We start from the raw sequence: 20,426 nt of genomic DNA on the forward strand, positions 1-20,426 counted from the left end.
GGCTATCCGGCCGCCGGGGTCCTTGGCACGGGCAGTTCGACCACAAACCGGGCTGGGGTGCGAACAAAGAAAGGGAAACTGGTTGTGCCCACCAGTCAGGGGAAGAAGCCTCTCCAGCCGGGAGATCTTCTCTGTCGTCGGGAAGTGGTGAGTCGGTTCTGCAGGGCTCCACCGGTGGTGTCGTCGTGGTAGGTCGGCTCAGCTTCTCCCTCGTCGGATTCTCAGGTCCTGTGGCGACTTCTGAAGTTCCAGTCCCCAAAGTCCTGCTTTTATGCAGAAAACCCCCATTCACTCAGCCTAGCTGTCACTCAAACATGCTAAGTGGTGAGCCGGCCGGCTCACCACTTGGGCCAATCACACAAGAGTGCGACCTGAGTTACCAAGGTAACTCGGTCCAGGGTGCCTAAACCCCCTCCCACACCCTCTGTGGTACCCAGACAGAGTGGCACCACTTTTGAAGGCTTCTGTGGAGAAGCCCGCCAAAAAGTGGAACAAAGGGCTCGACTTGGGTTGGAGTCACAGAAGAGAACGCAAACGCCATTTTAGAATCGAGTCTTGGCAAAAAATACCAACCGGAGAATTAATATGAATTAAATAAACTGGCGGTATGTTCGAGGCTATGAGAATTAAATAATTAAAGTTGGTAGCCTCGAACAATGGGAAAATCCCATAGGAAAATATTCACGGTCGAATATGAAAAGTACTTTCCACTGCCACCAGCCAAAACTCGATCAGGGGGGACAGAGACGTGCCCCCTCGACTAACAGACCCCGGGGCAATCGAATTGCCCCGACCAGTATATCCACAATATGATGGTTTGTACTGGTTTCTGTTAATAATTTGGGACTAGTAAAGCTAATGGTGACTTTACATGCCCTGGGAGACAGTAGTCAGTCCCAGGGTATGGAGTCTATGGTGGGGTGTCACTATGACACCCCTGTGTTACTGCACGGAGGGTGCTGTGTAACACACATAGGAAAAACACATGAGACCCTATGGAGTAAAGGACCCCATAGCCCATAAAACACATTACCAGTCAAAGGAATACCATTAATCATGTCCAAGAGTGGGAGGAAAAGAGTCACACTCTTGGCAGGAGGAAAAAAACAAACCCCAGAAATCCAGCAAAGCTGCTGGGGGACTCACTAGGTTAGGAAATGCAGCCTGAAGAGAGAATTCTCCCTAACAAACACGATTGCATGTGTGTATGTATAGTTGGTGTACTTTAATTTGTTTGAACTTGTTGGTTCATGCTCCAATTGCCTTAATTGGTTAATTGGGTCATGTTTTGGTGTTTGACATATTGTGGGTATGATTTATTCTGCATAAAACAATGGTGTGTCTAATTGAATTCATGATGCATTATGTAAATAGCCCTGATGAAGACCTTCTAAAGGTCAAAACATGGTTGGCTACGTGTGTTAATCTAATATTGATTTTTCCAGATATTTAGATCTAAACCTTACAGAGGCCAGACGTGGTTTGGAGATAACTACAGAACCTTACAAATGGGAGATAAGGAGCGCAAGGATTATAGCTAACCAGTCGAATATTGTTTTTTATGGCCTTGAGCTTATGCCATTTGCTTACTTCCATGCACCAACCCTCCAAGCGAACCACTACTTTAACCCAATTTATTTAGTGTACACAGAACAAAACAGGTAGTAAGCTCGACTCGATAGCAGGCCCTTCTATACTCACTGTATTAAGGGCAGGTTTTGTGGAGGCTGAGTAAGTAAAGAAATGGGCGATGCACACAATTAACTGGCTAAACTGAACAATAACACTGTTTGGGTAATAGTAAGAATATGATTCCATCTGCTATTTTGTCTTTGGTCTTTCCTAAAGAAGATATTGAACGGGCCACTACATGTTCATGAATCAAAGCCATTGAAAGCCCTAAAAATGGCAATGTTACCATAACCTTGCCATTGCTGGTGACAATTGTGACAGCTAAGGCATCAACAGATGACTCAAAACCAAATGAATGTACACTATTCTTGTTATAACAGGGATTACTGTTGACTGAACTGATAGTGTTGGGGTTAAAACCGGACTACAACCTTTCATTCTACTAGATCACTTAACTTTTAGGGTCATGGTCACCATTCCTTCCCACTCTACCTTAAGATAAGACTGCCTCCTGGTGAATCACACCATCGCTCACATTCTCAGGGATTTTATAGTGTCCAAAACACTTATTTCTTGGCTGTGGCAGGGGTCAATCGGACACTCCCACATGTTGACCCACGAGAGTCAGACTTCAGCCATCGTACAAACCTTTGGACCCCAGGGTACATCAAACCTTCCTCTATTACCTGAGCTTGCAATTTCAGGCTCCTAACTTTGGCTGGACTAGGGATCCCCCTCTTAGACTTCTCTCTGGCTTAGCTCATTCCCCATTTCTGGCGCCTTCCCACTGACCTGGGAACATCTCCGTGGACCAGGTTCTAAAGAGGTCTACTACTCTTCCTTCGAGAAATGATTTTTTTTCCTTGCGTCTTCTCCTTTAGGATTTTCCTGTCCTCTACCAGTTCTTGAACCTCAACCTTCTTTGGCTCTTTCCACGTCTCTCATTGTTTCCTTGCCTCTTTCCCTGATCATCTTCCTCCTCTTGTGTTAGATGCTTCATGTTTTCCTCCCCTCCTTCCTCTAGCTCAATCTGCTTCCCAATGTTCTCTACTCTATTAGTTTATGGGCCATGATGGGGGCTTTACAAAGTATGCAAGGCTACGGATGGGGTGGAGGCCATTGTGGATCTGCATATACCGACTCTGGGGTCACCCAAGGACTGTTCAGTTTTACAGTATACTATGCAAAAATGACATAGAAAAAATGATACAGTGGCGGTATAAATTGTTCAGTACATAGAATATGCAATATACATTTACACGCCCCACAACTCAGGTGGGACATCACTTACGGGAAGGGGTTTTGACAGGCTTACGCTGAATCATTATTTGAATTTGATTTCTAACTTTAATGGCTTGTAAATGTTTTAACATATGTGTAGATCATTGTTAAAAGTTCACACCATATTCACACCAGAGAACCTTGTAAACACAAAATAAGTGAGTTGTACTACTGGGATGGTTAATGTTACAAACTGATTTTCTGCATCTTTTGTTAGATAGTGAACACAGAAATGTTTTTAAAATGTTTAATAAGTACAAGAGATGAATGGTTAAATTATTCTGATGGCAAATCTTTGCAATACATTGATACATTTACAATCTAGAAGCAATCTTTCTTTTACATTCGGATACATTTAGTTAAAACATTAATGCATGCTGTACATCGACAGAAATTCTAAGAAACTTGAAATAAACATGTTAGTCTGACAAAATACATTAAAGATTTGATACATTCTAAACTACGTTCAGTCGAGATTTACAACACCCCTAAATGGAATTGTAAAATTGGGAATACCAGACACACCAATTAGGCAAAACTCCATTGCAGCTTATTAAAATCAGACATGTGCAAGAATATCCTCAAAAACATTGGCATGGAGCAGATTGTAAAGGAATGTCACAAAAGCATTACATCCTTCACATGCAAGTATAACAGTATTACACCTCTATAATGGGCTCTGAAGTAATTGAAATAGTGTGATCTACATAATGAACATCACATACCAGGAGGAAGAAAGGGCTTTATGACTGAATGCATGTAATCCATGATTATTTACAGGTGAATGATTTGCAAGAAAAAAGCTTGGTCGGAAATTGTTCTATGTGGGATATATCAATTATGCAACACTAATTCAACAAGAATTCTCAAAATTATTGCCCAGAATTGAGACGAAAGCTTAAATGTTTAGACGTCTTCTTTTCCTAGCCTTCCACTGATTTCTAGAGAATAAACACACTGCTAAAACTGCTGCGGTAGGTTGTTTACTATAAGAAAACAAGGCACCCATTCCCAATCTGACATCTGGGTGTTTAAAGATACAAATGTAAAAAAATGTACACCTGAACAAAACATTTACCAATACAATTTCTTCATATGTTTTTATAAAGCATTGCTGCTTTTAGCTGCAAATGGATAAGTCTCACTTCACACGAACAAGGTACGAAAGAGGCTTTGATTTCTTGTTATACATTGCTGGCATTTGCACAGAAAAATCTCTCTCTATCTGTATGTGTATATATATATATGTATATATATATATGTATATATGATGCACACACTCCTGACCAATGAAATACACTAGCATTTTACTTGCAAACGCAGAATCTATATTGTTGGCTGCAGACAGACTAAGTATTGACCAATTTAAAAGAATGATGTATCAGTTGAAAAGGCGCCAGCAAGTCTGAAGTCTTCTTTTGTGAGGACACTGTACATACGTTGTGGAAGTGCTTTAGAATATGCTGCAGGTCTGGGCACAGTTGTACGTAAAATAATTTCACGACCCGTTGGTGGAGGGAAATCTGAAACTGCTCCTACATTCTGTCTTCTCTCTTCAGAGTATCCTGGCCTCTTAGGGTCGTCATCTGTCGGGGGCATCATTGCTGCAGCCTGAAAAAGGATTCAATACTTAATGAAAGAATATCATTTACAATAGCATTGTGCAAAGAGCACAGACATTTTCAAAGTGAGCATTATATGAAATGGTGAATTTACTAAACTGAATTCTACATGAGTATTCACCTAGTAAATATTCTGCGCTCTGATCTCAGGCATGGAAAACATTCAAGGTTGTGTCAGTCAGACCATTGGTGCACTAAAGCCTAAACCACTTGCCCAGAGAGGAATCAAGTAGCCACGAATGCTGAGTTCGACTCATCACTGATGCTCCCCTTTCATCTTATTTCAGCCATTTAACAATGTAATATTACATTATGGGTATATTTTTAACTCCACTCACACGTTATTAATATAAATCTTAATATACCAAATGTTATTTCCCCAAGATAAAACACCACCACATATGCTCTCCTTTAAATATTTGTTAAGCCTGGCCACTAAAATGATTCAATCTGCTTCACTTAACTTGCTCATTACAGTAGGAGCTTTCAACCTAAAACACGTGTTCAGGCAGGGTGCAGTTGCCCCAAGGAAAACTAGTTGAGTAAAAATTCAAACACTTCAAAGATGGCCCTCCTTGGCAACCAATGCTCATGGTTGATTCGTACTGCAGAAGAGCATCATCATCAGCTGAAATGCATAGATATTTCCTCAATGTGCTCCCCTTTGATCAACCAATGTTGTTTTACACATTTTTGATATTAGGGAAGCTATCGGACGAAAAATAAGTTACTCGCTGTAGTGACTAACGTACTCCTAGTCCATAGTCCCCTTTCCTCCATACTGTAGGGGCGTCCCTCACTAAGGACGGGAGACGGAACCTTTTTCACCAGAAAAATATCTTCTCTTAAATTTAGAGGTGCGCTGGGGCACAGCCTTGCGAGCATGCCCTCCTTAGTCCACATTGCGCGTCGACAATATTAGCATTGCCTAAAGACACCAGTTTTATTAGGAGGGAGGATGGTGGGACGTATGGAGGAAAGGGGACTATGGATTAGGTTGATAAAGTAACAAAATCAGTCCCTCAGCGCCAAAGTCAATAGAAGTTAGAATGATCTTCCAACATTGTAAATGTATTCATCAAGATCCAATATGTCCACCCTTACATGTGTTTTGAGCACACAAATACTCTTCTTCACAGGCCGATTACAAAATAATATCACAACAGAAATCCATAATTGATGACATGCATTAATACATCCAGTAGCACTACAAGGCGTGCAGAGGTTGAATCACAACATATGGCAAAAATATAGGCATTATATATCGTTCATGATTAAGTGTTCATTTCACCATAGTCAAAATCAGAAGATATATTTGTTTTTGAATATATAAACATGACATACCAGAGAGAAATAAGGGGCGGGTATGAGAGAGAAATACAGAATAAGCCAATAGTAACACTTTCAATTATATGCACTCCCATTAAAATGCACAACAGAGCGCCTGAGCGCACTAGCACAAAAAACTGATTTTAAAGTTGTACCGTAGGATTATTTTCATAACACGCCAAAAAGGATAAGCCAGTCTGGCTAAATTGCCAGCTGGTGCCCTGTAGGGTCTGCGAATTACTGAGTTAGAGTAAAATAAAACAAGTAATGTGTGTCACTTGGACGGACATGTCAGAAAAAATACATATATACATTGACATCCATTCATTATGTTAATAAGACATGGGATAAAAACATACCTCTAATTCCTCGCAATTGTGGAAAGACACTGCTCAGCTCCCTTTTCTTCAAATTTTGTCTCCAATCCTAGTACAATTAATCCTAAGCAATTATTCAGGGGTTCTATGGATATCTCTAACTTTAATTGGACACAAATCGCAAATGTGCATGGACAGCAATTTATCCACATTCAAGATGGCAGCCCTTAGTTGACGTACTACGAACACTAGTGCAGTGAATCTTTGAAGCTTCCCTGGTAACCGCAGGCGTCGAGCGTCCTAATTAACTTTTGCTACATGCCTGAACAAGGTAAGAGTGTTGCTTCACAACCCCTTAACCTGCCGCAATATCGCGGCCCGCTTACCCAATCAGCCGCTTTAACACTGCACACATAGGCTTCTACCTAGTCCATCAGACGCTCATATTTTGCACCTTTTCTTTCTTTCTTGCTTTTTGTCCCAACGCGGAAACACTACACGGAATTGATCAAATATTCTACAATACTTTGCCCTATGGATCAATTTTTATGGGCTGGATAATTTTTCATCACAGTATAGTTCTTTCCACAATTGCGAGGAATTAGAGGTATGTTTTTATCCCATGTTTTATTAACATAATGAATGGATGTCAATATATATATTTTTTTTCTGACAACATGTCCGTCCAAGTGACACATATTCCTTGTTTTTTGTACTCTAACTCAGTCATTTGCAGACCCTACAGGGCACCAGCTGGCAATTTAGCCAGGCTGGCTAATCCTTTTTGGCGTGTTCTGAAAATAATCCTAAGGTACAACTCTAAAAACAGTTTTTTGTGCTAGTGCGCTCGGGCGCTCTGTTGTGCATTTTAATGGGAGTGCATATTATTGAAGACGTTACTAATGGCTTATTCTGTATTTCTCTCTCATACCCCTCCCCTTATTTCTCTCTGCTATGTCATGCTTACATATTCAAAAACAAATATATCTTCTGATTTTGACTATGGTGAAATGAACACTTAATCATAAATGATATATAATGCCTATATTTTTGCCATATGTTGTGATTCGACCTCTGCACGCCTTGTTGTGCTACTGGATGTAATAATGTATGTTATCAATTATGGATTTCTGTTGTGTTATTATTTTGTAATCAGCCTCTGAGGAAGAGCATTTGTGTGCCGGAAACACGTGTCAGGCTGGACATATTGGATCTTGATGAATACATTTACAATATTCGAAGATCATTCTAACTTCAATTGACTTTGGCGCTGAGAGACTGAATCAATTTACTCTTGTAGCGTACTCAGGCAAAGTACCCAATTGTCATCAGTCACTTGCAGCCTCATTGTCTTTCTCTTTACAATATTAATTAGCAAACGCAGTGGACTGTCAGTGATTTCTTGCCACAAGCATTAACTGACTATGGATTAGGAGTATGTTGGTCACTACTGTGAGTAACTTATAATAACTCCTACATCCCGTCCCCTTTCCTTCATACTTTATGGACGATTACAACCCTCTTAAGAAAACAAGTTCCTAATACTGCCTGGCCAATTGCCACGTCTGACCTGGAGCCGGCATCCAAACAGTAGTGCTTGCAGAAGGCCTAAGAAGGGGCCACGTGGCCGCCCTGCTGATGACCTGCCACAGAAGGTGCCTCTGGAACGCGACTGCCGTGGCTATGGCTCTGATAGCATGGGCATGCATATTGGCCGGAAGTGGATTGTGCTAGCCCACATAGGCCTCCTTAATGGCTGCAACCATCCACCTTGCTATGGAGGCCTTAGAAGCTGGATATTCTGGCCTTGACCCACCAAAGGTGACCAAGAGAGCCTCCGATTTGCAGAAGCTCTTGGTTCTATCGAGGTCGAATTTTAGAGCGCGCCTAACATCTAGACGGTGCACGACCCTCTGAGCATCGTCCTTAGGGTCCGCGAAAAAAGTGGGTAGCACCATCTCCTCATTTAGGTGGAACAAAGACTACTTTAGGCAAGAATGCGGGATGCGTTTTAAGGACCACCTTGTCCCTATGAAAGGTAGTGTAAGGCTCATAAGTCACAATAGCCTGGATCTAGTTGACCCAGCATGCAGATGTAAGACCCATTAAGAGGGCTGTCTTAATGGTGACCAGCCTGATGTCCACGGATGCCATTGGCTCAAAAGGTTTATGCGCCAAGAGCCCAACACTATGTTGAGGTCCCACAAAGGGTGTGGCTTCTTGCTAGTCGGGTAAAGCCTGGTGAGACCCGCCAAATGTCTTAACAACTGGGTTGGAGGAGGAGAAATCTTCCACCTCTAAGTTCCGGTAGGCTCTGATGTCCACCAGATAGGTGCGGCAGGTGTCTATTTACACCCCGAGTGGGCAAGGTGTGCAGAGAAGGCTAGCATGTCGTCCAGGGTGCAAGTAAGAGGGTCGACATCCTTAGACTCAGCTCAGTGGCAAAAGCTAGGCCACTTGCCTTTGTACTGGCTCCTAGTCGCATCGCTCCTAGCACCCTGTATGTTGTCTAGGTTAGCCTGAGACAGATGCAGATGCTTCAAAGTAACCTGTTCAGGAACCACGCTGCCAGGGCTAACTTCTAGGGGGCAGAGTGGATGACCCGGCCTCCTTGCTGCAAGAGCAGGTGAGCTAGGCCCAATGGAAGATGAATCAGCGGCTGAGCTGACAGGCTGAGCAGCTCAGAGAACCATGGACTCACCGGCCACCAAGGAGCTATCAGAATGATGCTGAAGTGTCGGGACTCCCTGATCTTGTAGATCACCCTGTGCACCAGGGGAGTGGGCGGAAATGCATATGCGTTCATGTTGTTCCACTGTAACTGTGAGGCGTCGCCCAGGGAGCCTAGGCCCTGTCCCTGCCAGGACGCAAACTGAGGGCACTTCCTGTTGTACCAGGTGGCGAAAAGACCCACCTGGGGCTGCCCCCATCGACTGGAGATCCCCTGAAGGACTTGATCGTTCAATTGCCATTCGTAATTGTCCGCACCCAGCCTGCTGAGTCTGTCCGCCTCCAGGCTGGACTCCCCCGGGAGGTGAATTGCTCTCAAGTGAATGTTGTTCTCCAGAGCCTACTCCCATATGCTGACGTCCAGACTGCATAAGGGAGGAGACCTGGTGCCACCCTGCTTGTTGATATACTACATGCTTGTGGAATCGTCGGTTTGAATGAGGGTGGTCTTGCCACTAATAAGCAGCAGGAAGGCTTTGAAAGAGAGCCAGATCGCCTTGAGCTCTAGCCAATTGATATGGGCCTCCTGTTCCTGAAGAGACCAGACTCTGTGGATGCTGTGGTTGTCCAGGACAGTCCCCCAGCCCTCCAAGGAGGAATCCGCAGTGATGGTAAGCTGTGGTGCCGATTGCCGGAAGGGTCTGCCTATCCGCAAGTTGCAGTCTGTGCTTAACCAGACAAGGTCCTGGCGGAAAAAGGGAGGAATGCTGAGAAGTTCCGCCTGGGAACCCCGCTCCTGACTCCATGAGGCTGCGAAGTGCAGCTGAAATCTTCATATTGGGCCGCCTTATAAGTTTGCCGGTCGGGTAACAACGGTACCGGTAAGCTTGCTGGCACCGTTGTTACCGGACCAGCAAACTACGAGTTCTGCTGGCACCCACGAGCAGAGCATGTCGGATGCACCGGCACTATTCAGAATGGTGCCGGTGCATCCGATCTCCCCATTCCCATTGAGCCCTATGGGACTCAAATGGGAATGGGGAGCTTTTTTTCCAGCACCCGCAAATGGGCAATCTTCGGGTCTGGTGGGGCTGTAATATCACAGTAATTGCCCATTCGCGGGCGCTGAAAAAAAAAAAGATACCGGCATGGCCACCACCATTATCGTAATGAGGCCCATTTTAAGCCTTGTGTAAGGCACTGCCAGTAGACATGCTGCCATGATACCCAAGAGGTGCTGGTGCCACTATGCTGAGGTCACCGCTCTGCTGAGAAAATGACCCATGGCCCTCTTGATGGCTGTTAGGGAGAATTCTCTGCAAAAGGCTAATTTCCCAAATCTAGTGAGTTCCCCAGCAGCTTTGCTGGATTTTTGGGGTTTATTTTTTTCTCCTGCTAAGAGTGAGACTCTTTTCCTCCCAACCTTAAGCATGATTTGAGATTTCCTGTGACTTTGTAATATGTTTTATGGGCTATGGGGTCTCTACTCCATAGGGTTTCATGTGTTTTTGGTAAGTGTGTTACACAGCACCCTCAGTGCAGTAACACAGGGGTGTCATAGCGACCCCCAAACATAGGTTCCATACCCTGGGACGGACCACTGTCTCCCAGGGCATGTAAAGTCACCATTGACTTTACTAGTCTTAAATTGTGAACAGAACCAGTACAAACCATCATATTGTGGAAGTACTGGTAGGGGTAATTAGATTGCCCATGGGTCTGTTTTTCGAGGGGGCACTGTGCAGTCCCCCCTCGTCGAGTTTCTGGCTGGTGGCAGTGGTTACCACGTGAAATATTCCACCGGAATATTTCCTATGGGATTTTCCCATTCATTTTAAACGCACCACTTTTTTGGTGCAATGTTAAAGATACCGCTGGGTTATTTATTTAATATTTATTCCCTGGTTGGGTCTTTTTGCCAAGACTCGGTTTTAAAATGGTGTTTGTGTTCGCCTCTGTAACTCCAACCCAAGTTGAGCCCTTTGTTCCACTTTTGGCGGGCTTCTGCCCAGAAGCCACCAAAAGTAGTGCCACTATGTCTGGGTCTATAGGATGTGTGGGAGGGGGGTTTAGGCACCCTGGACTGAGTTGCCTCGGCAACTCAAGTCGTACTCTTGTGTGATTGGCCCAGTGGTGAGCCGCCCGTCTCACCACTTAGCATGTTTGAGTGACAGCTAGGACTGATGAATGGGGGTTTTCTGCATAAAAGCAAGGCTTTGGGGACTGGAACTTCCGAAGTCGCCACAGGACCAAAGAATCCAAAGAGGGAGAAGCTGAGCCGACATGCAACGACGACACCACCTGCTGAACCGCCTCACCACTTCCCGACGACAGAGAAGATCTTCATCCCGGAGAGTCTTCTTCCTCTGAACTGGTGGGGATAACCAGTTCGCCCTCTTTTCACCTTCCTGGATCGTCTCGTGGTCGAATCGCCCGTGCCAAGCACCCCGGCAGCCGGAGAGCCACGCTTCACCACTACCGTGAATAAAAGGGTAGTACCTTTTAATCGGGAAACTCTGCGGCTGGTTTCTTCCCTGGCAGTGCAACGACCTCCAGCTTTCCTCCACGTCGAGATCCTCTCTTCCCCTGGACGAAGCACTGACTTGCACCCGCTGCCAGGAACAACTCTCCCCGCTGGAGCTTTCTCACCATTTCAGGTACTGTGTTCCGCCTGGTCTCCCTTGCAACAGACTGTTCAAGGTGTCCCGTAAATCCTTGACTCTCTATCCTGGGGTGACCTGGGACCTGCTAACTAACTTTCTCTGAACGGATCCAACTATTTTTGAACTATCTGCAAAGACTTTTAAAGTATAATTCAACTGTGTGATCTTGGACACATTCCGCCTTGCTCTCTCTAAGAGTGGACCTGGCATATGAACTTCCTTGCTCTACAGTAGTCTCTGCCTTTCCTTACTTGCTGTGGTTCTTTTAAAAGTGTTGGTATTGTGTGCTTTCCAAATTCTCCCTTTTCCCTCCCTTTTTAACTAACTTATTGGAGTGCCATTTTAGGTTAAGCGCTCACCTCCGTCTGTAAATAAGTGGTGTTTTAACTAAGACTTGTTCAATAAGTAATCAGGGATGTATACATATTGATAGTGACTGTGTTTGAACTTGCTTGCCATATTAGTGTTAGTGTATTTTACAAGTGTGTTTTTAAATAAATAATTATATACTTTTATACCAAAGCTCTGGTCAGCGTTTGCTTGTGCTACTGTATTTTGGTATCTATTTTGTATACTCTATATACTGCCTAACTCATCTTGAGAGAAGTCTGGCTGCTCAGCCACAGCTACCAGGTAAATCTGGGTGGTACAGACTGCTACCAATTGGGTTTACTGCCAACACCTGTAGTCCTAAGCCTTTTGCAGTGGTCCCTAAGGGAACTGCAGAGGTTTCTGCCTAACAATGGCTGTGATCTTCGAGGGAAAAAGTCTCTCAGAGCTTGTATCACAGATGAGGGCCAGGAACGGCAGACTCTGTGTCGGCTGCAGCTGTGATTTGAGATTGATGGAAAATCCCAATTCGTGTAGCGTATTCATGAGGGCGGAGGAGGTGTGATGGACCGCCTCCGGGGATCTCGCCCTGACGAGCCAGTCGTCTAGGTACGGGTAGACTTAGCGACCGTGGGCCTTGAGGGAAGGGCTGCCACTGAATTCATAAGCCTGGTAACGAAAAACCCGAGAGGTTGAATTAAGGCCAAAGGGTAGAACCTTGTATTGGAAATGGAATAAGTGCTGGGGTAACCATCTTGAACTTTTGAAGAGGGAGCGAAAGGTTCAGGATGGAAACGTCCAACACAATTCTCAGTGGTTCTTCTTGTGTATGGAAGCCTATCCCCCGCTGGGAGGCTGGGACTTCTTCCACTGCCTGGCTCTCTATGAGCAATCAAATTTCCGCCAACAGAGTTGTTGTTCCAATCTGTGGGAGGGGAGGAGAGGGAGGAACTGGTAGGCGGTAGCCCGTGGACACTACAGATAGAATCCAGGGGTCCGGGAACCTTGCACGCCAATACTGTGCGTGAAGGGTAAGCCTGCCCCCCACCGGAGACACGTGGACCCGGAGGAAAATGTCATGCCTTTTTTCCCTCTGAGTCTGGGGCTGATGAGGGGGACTAAAAGAATCCTGTATTCCCCGCCTTGTGCTGTTTACAGCAATGGGGACTCGGAGAACGGTCCAGCTGCCTGGACCTTCGTTTCTGAAAGCCCCGGAACCCACCGAAGACTCACCCCTTGTTGGAAAGCTGGTGCGTCTGACTGTTTGTCTTGGGCGTGGACTTTGTGAGGATAGATAAGGATTTTGCAGTCTGGGAACTGTTCTTATCAAGTTCCTCATCAGTGGTGGAATGGATGAGGTCCCTAGCCTTGAATGGATGGTCCAATATGCGCTCCTGGGCATCCGGGTTGAATTTAGTAGGCCTTAGCCAGGCCATCCTTATGTCTGTGGCGATGCAGATGGCACGGCCTGAGGTGTCTATATGCACTACTGTGGACTCCATGATGTCTTGGGCCACCAATTTTGCTTCTGCCAGCCCTGCCTTATAGCGTGCCCGACTGTGTACCGGAAATTACGGAAGGAAGTCGGCTATTTCCAACCAAAGCCTCTGGTTAACAGCTACAAGCATGGCATCCGCGTTAGACTGTCGAAGGTGCAGAGAGTTGTTTGAGTAGACAACCTTTCCATAAGTCTCCAAGATCATCTCCTCCTTGCCTAGGAGGGCTGAGGACGAGGCGGCTGAGGAAGACTGAGGCTTAGAGTAGACGGAGGCTGCAGCAATCACTGAAGAGTGCAGTTGAGGGTGTGCCGACAGCAAGAGCGTATCCCCCTCCAATTGCCTGTATTTGGTGTCGAGGTGCCGATTGGTGGGCTGAGCCGAATGGGGTTTAAGCCATCCCTCCTTGGCCAAAGCAACAACGTCCTTCTGCATCAGAATCCCTGTTTTAGCTGCAGTGCGTAGAGTGAGGACTTCAGCCAGGACCCCCCCCCCCTTCAGGTTGTTCAACCTCGGGTTGTGGAAGCCCCAAGTATTCAGCCAGACCTGCAAGTCGATCATGGAAAGCCTTGGCTGAAGACGACGTGTCTGCGTCCTCATCCTCATCGGCGTCCACCAGGGTGTCCGGGTGGTCAGGGACAGGTGGAGGAGTACCAGGCGCTGCAGGTGGAGGTGTGGCGACCGGGGCCGGAGGCTGCTGCGGAGGCTGGCATGGAACAGCCTGGGGTGCAGGAGGCAGAGGAGCTGGAACCACAGGGGCCGAACGAGCAGCAGAGGCTGCACGGGGACCTGAGGCGCTGGGGCCATAGGAGGAATGACTATGGACGCAGGGGGCCGAACAGGAGGTAGCATGTCCCTGATCACATCTCGAAGGATGGTGCCCATCTGAGAGGATCTCATAAGCATGAGGAATTTCTCGAAGAATCTATCCTCACAGGTGAGTTGGGTGCTAGGTGGCGTAAGTGTAGGGCCCTGAGGTTGCTGAGGTCTGGGCATCCTCTGCCTTGTTGCCTGTGGGGTGTAACTGCCCTGCGATGTTGAAGGATATGCAGTAGGCCACGTACTTGGTGAAGACCAGTCCCACCTCGAGACTCGTTCTCCACCTGCTTTGCACCAGGGGGCGGTATCGGACGAGCAGCCACTTCATCTAGCGCGGCAGCCATCTTGCCGAAATGAATGCCACGTGCCTGCGCCATGGTGCTTGCCGCCCTGGGCCCTGTCTCCTCCAGGACTCTTGGCAGTGGAGCTTGAGGCCTACCGTGCACATCTGGATGAGGCCTGGTAGACGATGTGCGAAGCGCTGTGCTGCCGGTAGTGCTGCGTACAGGCGCCTCCTCAGACATTTGTCCGGTAGTATGGTGTAGCCCCTCGGGTGGACACCCGGTAAAAGAACCTTGCACTCCCTCAGCAACATCCCCGGTAGGATCTTGTGACCCCTTGGTCTGGCGGCAGGTAGCTGAACCAGCCCCGGTACCCGTGCTGGTGGTAGAACCTTAACGGTCCCTCCCGCTCGGGCGTCTCCTTGGGAAGGAGTCACCTTTGCAGGGTGCAGATGAAAAAAGCGGCCCTACCTTGTGCTTAACGAAGTATTTCAAGTCCTCTGGAAGCGATCGTTCGAAGAGCTCCCTTCACCGAGCTAACCTGTTCTTCAGAGCGCGTGGTCTAAGCTCATCACACACAGTGCAACCCCCTGAGCCGTGATCGGGGCCAAGGCAGCGGAGGCAAAGAGCGTGGGGGTCAGACGTAGGGAAGAGCCCTTTGTAAGCTGGATACCTGCTGAAGCCCAAAGGTGTCGACATGCGCCGGGGAGGAGTGTGGCGCCAGAGGACGGAGTACCTGATTAAAGACAAAAGAATAAAGTCAAAGAACAGTATCCAGGGAAGAGCGCGTGGAATTACAAGGCCGAAGCCAAACCCAGGAGCACTAGTGAAAGCGGTCTGGTCCCGTCAACGCAGAAAAAGAAGACTGAGGCGTGGCGCGGTGGGCGGAGTCAGGGGAGCTCATGCTCACAGGGCCGCGCTTCTAAATATAAAGGGGAAGAAGATTTATTCTGGTGAAAAAGGTTCGGTCTCCCGTCCCTAGCGATGGAGGAAAGGGGAAGGGACGTAGGAGTACAGTGCTACGCAGTGGTCAGTTAACTCTACGTACAGATAATACTTTTCTTTTGCCAGATTTCTTTCCAGCAGATGGTGACTAATTTCTGATTCACTCAACTCCTTCGATGTACATGATCATTAACACTCTCCCTAAATGTGTGGCTTCCTGCTGCTCATCTCTCCCACTCTCCCACACAGTGTTATCTGCATTTGCCTTTCAAGTGGGGCAATTGTTTTACAGCCTCAATGGCCTCAGTAAAGTCAATACATACCGGCTATGACGTTCTCTCTGCATTTCAGGGTGCTTCAGGAGAGTGAGAGGAAATTAGTTTGGGATAAAAGTAAGTTCATGTGCGCTTTTCATTGCCAGATTGCTGGTGGATGAGTGCAATGGCACAGTATATCGGCAAATGTTGCGTAGCATCACACCCTTGTTTCCTTTTATGGGAGGCCTTTTATTAATTCTACATTCTAATGGATTCTTTCCTCCTATTGATTCATCATCTATGATATACCTATCCCAGCACATCTAATCACCAAAGACCTTTATGCTGCCAGGGGGCGCAGCGCGGCTCTGCATCGGCTTCCGTCTGATGCCTCTGTGCGCCCCATGGCCATGACTTCAGGGTCAGTATATATAGCGGTGCTGCACCCCTAGTTGCTTTTTTGTGTTCTGTGTTCACTGGTCGGAACACGTTTGCTGAGCTTACCCCTTTCTTTTTTCCCAATACACCATGCCTTCTATGTCCAATGCCTCAGGCTTCAAGCCATGTCCGGACTGCAGCCGTCAGATGTTGGCCTCAGATCTGCACTGAATTTTTTTATATTGCTTGCATGAGGAGCATGACACCCCGGATTGCGGGTCATGCCAATCCATGCACCTGAAGGCCGCCTGAAAGAGGGCAGGGAAGATCTTCACAAGAAGGAGGATAATAAGAAGCAGCATCAGAATAAGTCCCACTCCCAGAGTGAGTCCTCGCACTGACATTCGTCTCCCGAGCATTCCTAGTCAGTCATCCATGCAGGGGGAATGCGAGAACTTCCATCTAAACATGTTGGACATCTTTGCCAAGGAGCCTGTGGTGCAAAAACTGTCAGCTCCGGGTATTGCACAGCCGGGTACCCACTGGGGATCACTCCCGCACGCCTAAGGGGTCAGGTCTGGACCTGATAGAGACAGAGGTCTCACAGCGTCGACAGGCCTCGCCTTCAGGAGCGGTGGCGCCAGCATCATCTTCAATGTCGTTGGTGCCGCCTGGCGCCATGGACACCATGGCTCAACAGGCAATACATCCCACTCTATGACGAGGAGGGTGACCAAGTCCCTTTTGAACTTGAACCTATGGGTTTTAGGAAGGTGAGGGATTTTCCGGAGGAAATCTACAGAGAAGACAAGGGCGTGCTGGGCCCTGCAGAAGACCTGCAGGGAGCCAGTGGCCTCGACAACTCCCCAGAGATAGACTTTTTGCCAGCTCCCAGCCCAGCAAAGCCTCATGCCGCCTTCAAGCGCCTGACCGCTAAGGTGGCCAGTACTCTGGGGCTATCTGATCCATCCAGGTCCAAGGTTCAGTACAAATATCACGATATTCTGGACGATGCCCCCCAAAAAAGAAATGCTCCTGCTCTTCAATGTGGCAGTGGAGGCCCTCGTGTTAGAGGTGTGGGAGAAACCTGCCTCTATTCCAGCAGTGGCCAAGGGATCTGGTGAGGAAATACTGTCCCACTCGGTCATACCCGGCCTTTCTTTCCTTCCATGCTTTGCCTGAGAGCTTGGTGGTGTCAGGCCACAATGGCAAGCCTGAAGACTTCTTCCTTCCTGTCCCTTCCACCAGACAGGGAAAGTAAGAGGTTTGATGCATGGGGCAGGAAGGTGTTTGCATCGAGCAGTCTTGTACTGTGGGCCATGAACGCCTCTTGCACAATGGCAAAGTTCTCATTCGCCCTTTAAATGGCGGTGGCCAATGCGGATGAGTAAGTGCTGGCGGGAGAGATGAGGGACAGCTTCCTGTCCTTGGTCTCAGACAGCAAGGAGGCGGCAAATCAGATGCTGCAGTCAGGACTGGACACAGCAGACTGTGTGTGAAGGGCATGGCCACTAGCACAGTGGTCAGGCACCACTCGTGGCTGAGGATGTCAGGGTTTGCGACCGGCGTCCAGACCAGACTGTTGGATATGCCGTTCGACTGCAATAACCTTTTTGGAGCTAAGGCTGACAATGCCCTCCAGAAGGTCCAGTCATCCAAGGCGAGTGCTAAGTCTTTGGGGCTATCGCTGCAACAGCTTTCCGCATAGCTGTCATCTCGGAGCAGGGGTTTTTCATCCATTTACCGCCTTTGCCCTGAGGGGGTTAGTCTGCCCTGTGAAGAGGGCAAGACAGGTGTCTCCCAAGAGGCAGCGGACGTGATGCCCAGTGAGGGGATGTTGCAGCAGCTGCTGTCCCTTCTGCACCCCAGGGTGCCATACCTCAGTGACAGGCCTCACCATTTGTCACCAGTGGGGGGAGGCTTTCCTTGTTGAGTCCAGAATGGTCGAAGACCATGGCCAATGCTTGGGTCTTACAGGTCATCCGGCAGGGATATTGACTTTCATTCCTTCATGCCCCCCCAGACATCCGGCCACCCCTTGGTCTCTGAACCACATTCTACTGGAGGAGGTCCGTCAGCTTCTGTTAAAAAGTATTATCAAGCTAGTTCCATGCTCAGAACGAGGGAAGGGGTGGTCATACACCTATTTTCTAGTGCTGAAGGAGGATAGGGGCTTGTGCCCCATACTGTATCTGCGGCTGCTGAACTTGTTTCTGCACCAGGACAAGTTCAAGATGGTTACTCTAGCCCAGATTCTAGAAGCTGTTGATCTGCATGACTGGTTGGTTTCCATGCACCTTTAGGATACCTACTTGCATTTGCCGTTTCATCAAAAGTACAGGAAGCACCAGAGGTTTGTGGTAGGCCAACACCATTACCAGTTCAATGTCCTGGCATTCAGGCTTTCTTCAGCTCCCATGATTTTCACCAAGCTGCTAGCAGGGGTGGTGGTGGCTCGCCTCAGGAGGGAGGGCATTCATGTATTTCCCTACCTGGACGACTGGCTCGTCTGACCTCGGTCTCCAGATCGGAGCAGCTACTCCACACATGCACAGCCTGGGCTTTTCCCTGAACTTCAAAAAGTCTCCGGTTTCACTGTCCCAGTCCCTCCAATTTATCGGTGTGGTCTTGGACAGTCGCCTGGGCAGGTTCTTCCTGAAGGAGGGTCAAGTCGGGGGCATCTTTCGGGTGGTCAATGTCCTCCAATCCCAGGGGCATGTCCCAGCCATCCTGTGCCTTCTGGGCCTCATGCATCCTAGTGGTGCCACAGGCAAGGCTGTTCATGAGATAGCTTCTGTGACTTCTACATTTGTCGCAGTTTCAGGGCCACATGTCAGACTCTTTCCAGGTATCTGACAAGATGGCTCTGGATCTTAAGGGGGGCTGTGGGAGAAAACTTGCTGAAAGGCGTGTTGTGTCACCAGCCTTGGTCCCAGGTGACAGTGGTCACGGATGCATCTCTGACTGGTTGGAGCATTCACCTGTCTGACCCAATGGTGAGCAGACTGTGGTTTCCCCACAGAGTCTCGGGAACACATCAACTGAGAACGATCAGGCTGACCTAGTCACTTTGCTCCCCCCTCTGTGAAACGCAAACTGTGCTGATCATGATGGAAAACAGTGGCCATGAATTACCTCCACAATCAATGTGGTGTGGGGTCCTTGCCTATGTGCAGAGAAGCAATTTTACTGTAGTTATGGAGAACAGTGTTTCTTTAACAGTGGCTCAACTGGCCGGACGAGAGAATGCACAGCGGATGCCTTGAGCAGACAGACTTCGGCCTCCCATAAGTGGAAGCTCTGTCAGGAAGTTCTGGAGGAGAGTATCTACTTATGGGAAACCTCTCAAGTGGAACTCTTCACTTCTTCCAATGTCAACAGGAAGTGTTGTTCTGCTCCAGGAAATGTCCTTATTAGGAGCTCTGGGGGATGCGTGCGCTGACGGTCGAGTTGACGTTCAACCTCCTTTATGCATTTCCACAGATCCCCGTCATTCCGCTGGTTCTCAGGAGATTGCGCCTGTTTAGAACCACAATGATCCTGATCACCCCAGACTGGGCCAGGATAACGTGGTAACCGAAGTACCGGACTATGCCCTTCTGTTCTTCCTGGCACCTGCCGAGGAGAGTCGACTTGCTCTCCCAAACATAGGGGCGGGTTTTCACCCGAAACTCAGTAGCCTGAACTTTCAAGCTTGGTTACTGAGAGGCTGCAATGTCCTTGAAGTGCTCCTTTCAGCTTGGAGAGTCGCTCCGAAATCAATTTGTGCCTGTAGGTGGTGTACATTTTTAATTTGGTGCCGGGAAATGGACCTGGATACTTTATTCTGTCCTCTATCCTCTGTGTGGGATTTTCCGCAATCTCTGGCCCAGGCGTGCCTGCAGAATGGCACTGTAAAGTGTTACCCCAACGTTATTTTGATATTCAAGAGGTCCCCGGAATAGGGCTCGTTTTTCACAATCCCCTCTGTTATCCAGTTCTTACGGGTTTTGTGTAACCAGTTTCCTCCTCACCTGTTTGTGGTTCTGGCATGGGATTTGAATTCTGTTTTAACATTTCTTAAGGGTGCTCCGTTTGAGCCCCTTCATTCCTAGACTGCTCACCCTTGAGGTGATTTTCATAGTTGCCATCACTTCCGCAAGATGGGTGAGAGCTCCAGGCATTGTCCGTTTTACCTCGCTATTTGTTTTATTTAGAAAGGGAAGTTGACAGAGAGAGAGAGACCCTCCTTTCTGCCGAAGGTGGTCTTGGATTTACATCTCTCTCAGAAGCTCCATCTTCCTTTATTTTTTGTTTCTCCATCTCACCCTTCCGACCAATTCCATCTCTCTTATTAAAGAGGCTAGGAAAGATGAACAGCTTTTCTATGGTTACGCTGGTGCTCGCGCTGGCAGGGCTGTGACCAA

At 47.7% G+C, this 20,426-nt stretch overlaps 1 protein-coding gene across 2 annotated transcripts in view; it reads right to left on the minus strand.

Moving 5' to 3' along the window:
- Positions 1-3,146: 3,146 nt before the first annotated feature.
- Positions 3,147-20,426, minus strand: part of RAB3GAP1 (RAB3 GTPase activating protein catalytic subunit 1) — a 1,600,561-nt gene continuing 1,583,281 nt past the window's right edge. For both annotated transcript variants that reach the window (XM_069616562.1, XM_069616561.1), the window contains one exon: positions 3,147-4,524. In XM_069616562.1, the coding sequence (XP_069472663.1) occupies positions 4,279-4,524 (246 nt within the window). In that variant the 3' untranslated portion in view covers positions 3,147-4,278. The remainder of the gene's footprint in view (positions 4,525-20,426) is intronic.

This window comes from Ambystoma mexicanum, chromosome 9 (assembly GCF_040938575.1).
Source record: "Ambystoma mexicanum isolate Mex_15411 chromosome 9, UKY_AmexF1_1, whole genome shotgun sequence".
In the NCBI taxonomy this organism is placed as follows: Eukaryota; Metazoa; Chordata; class Amphibia; order Caudata; family Ambystomatidae; genus Ambystoma; species Ambystoma mexicanum.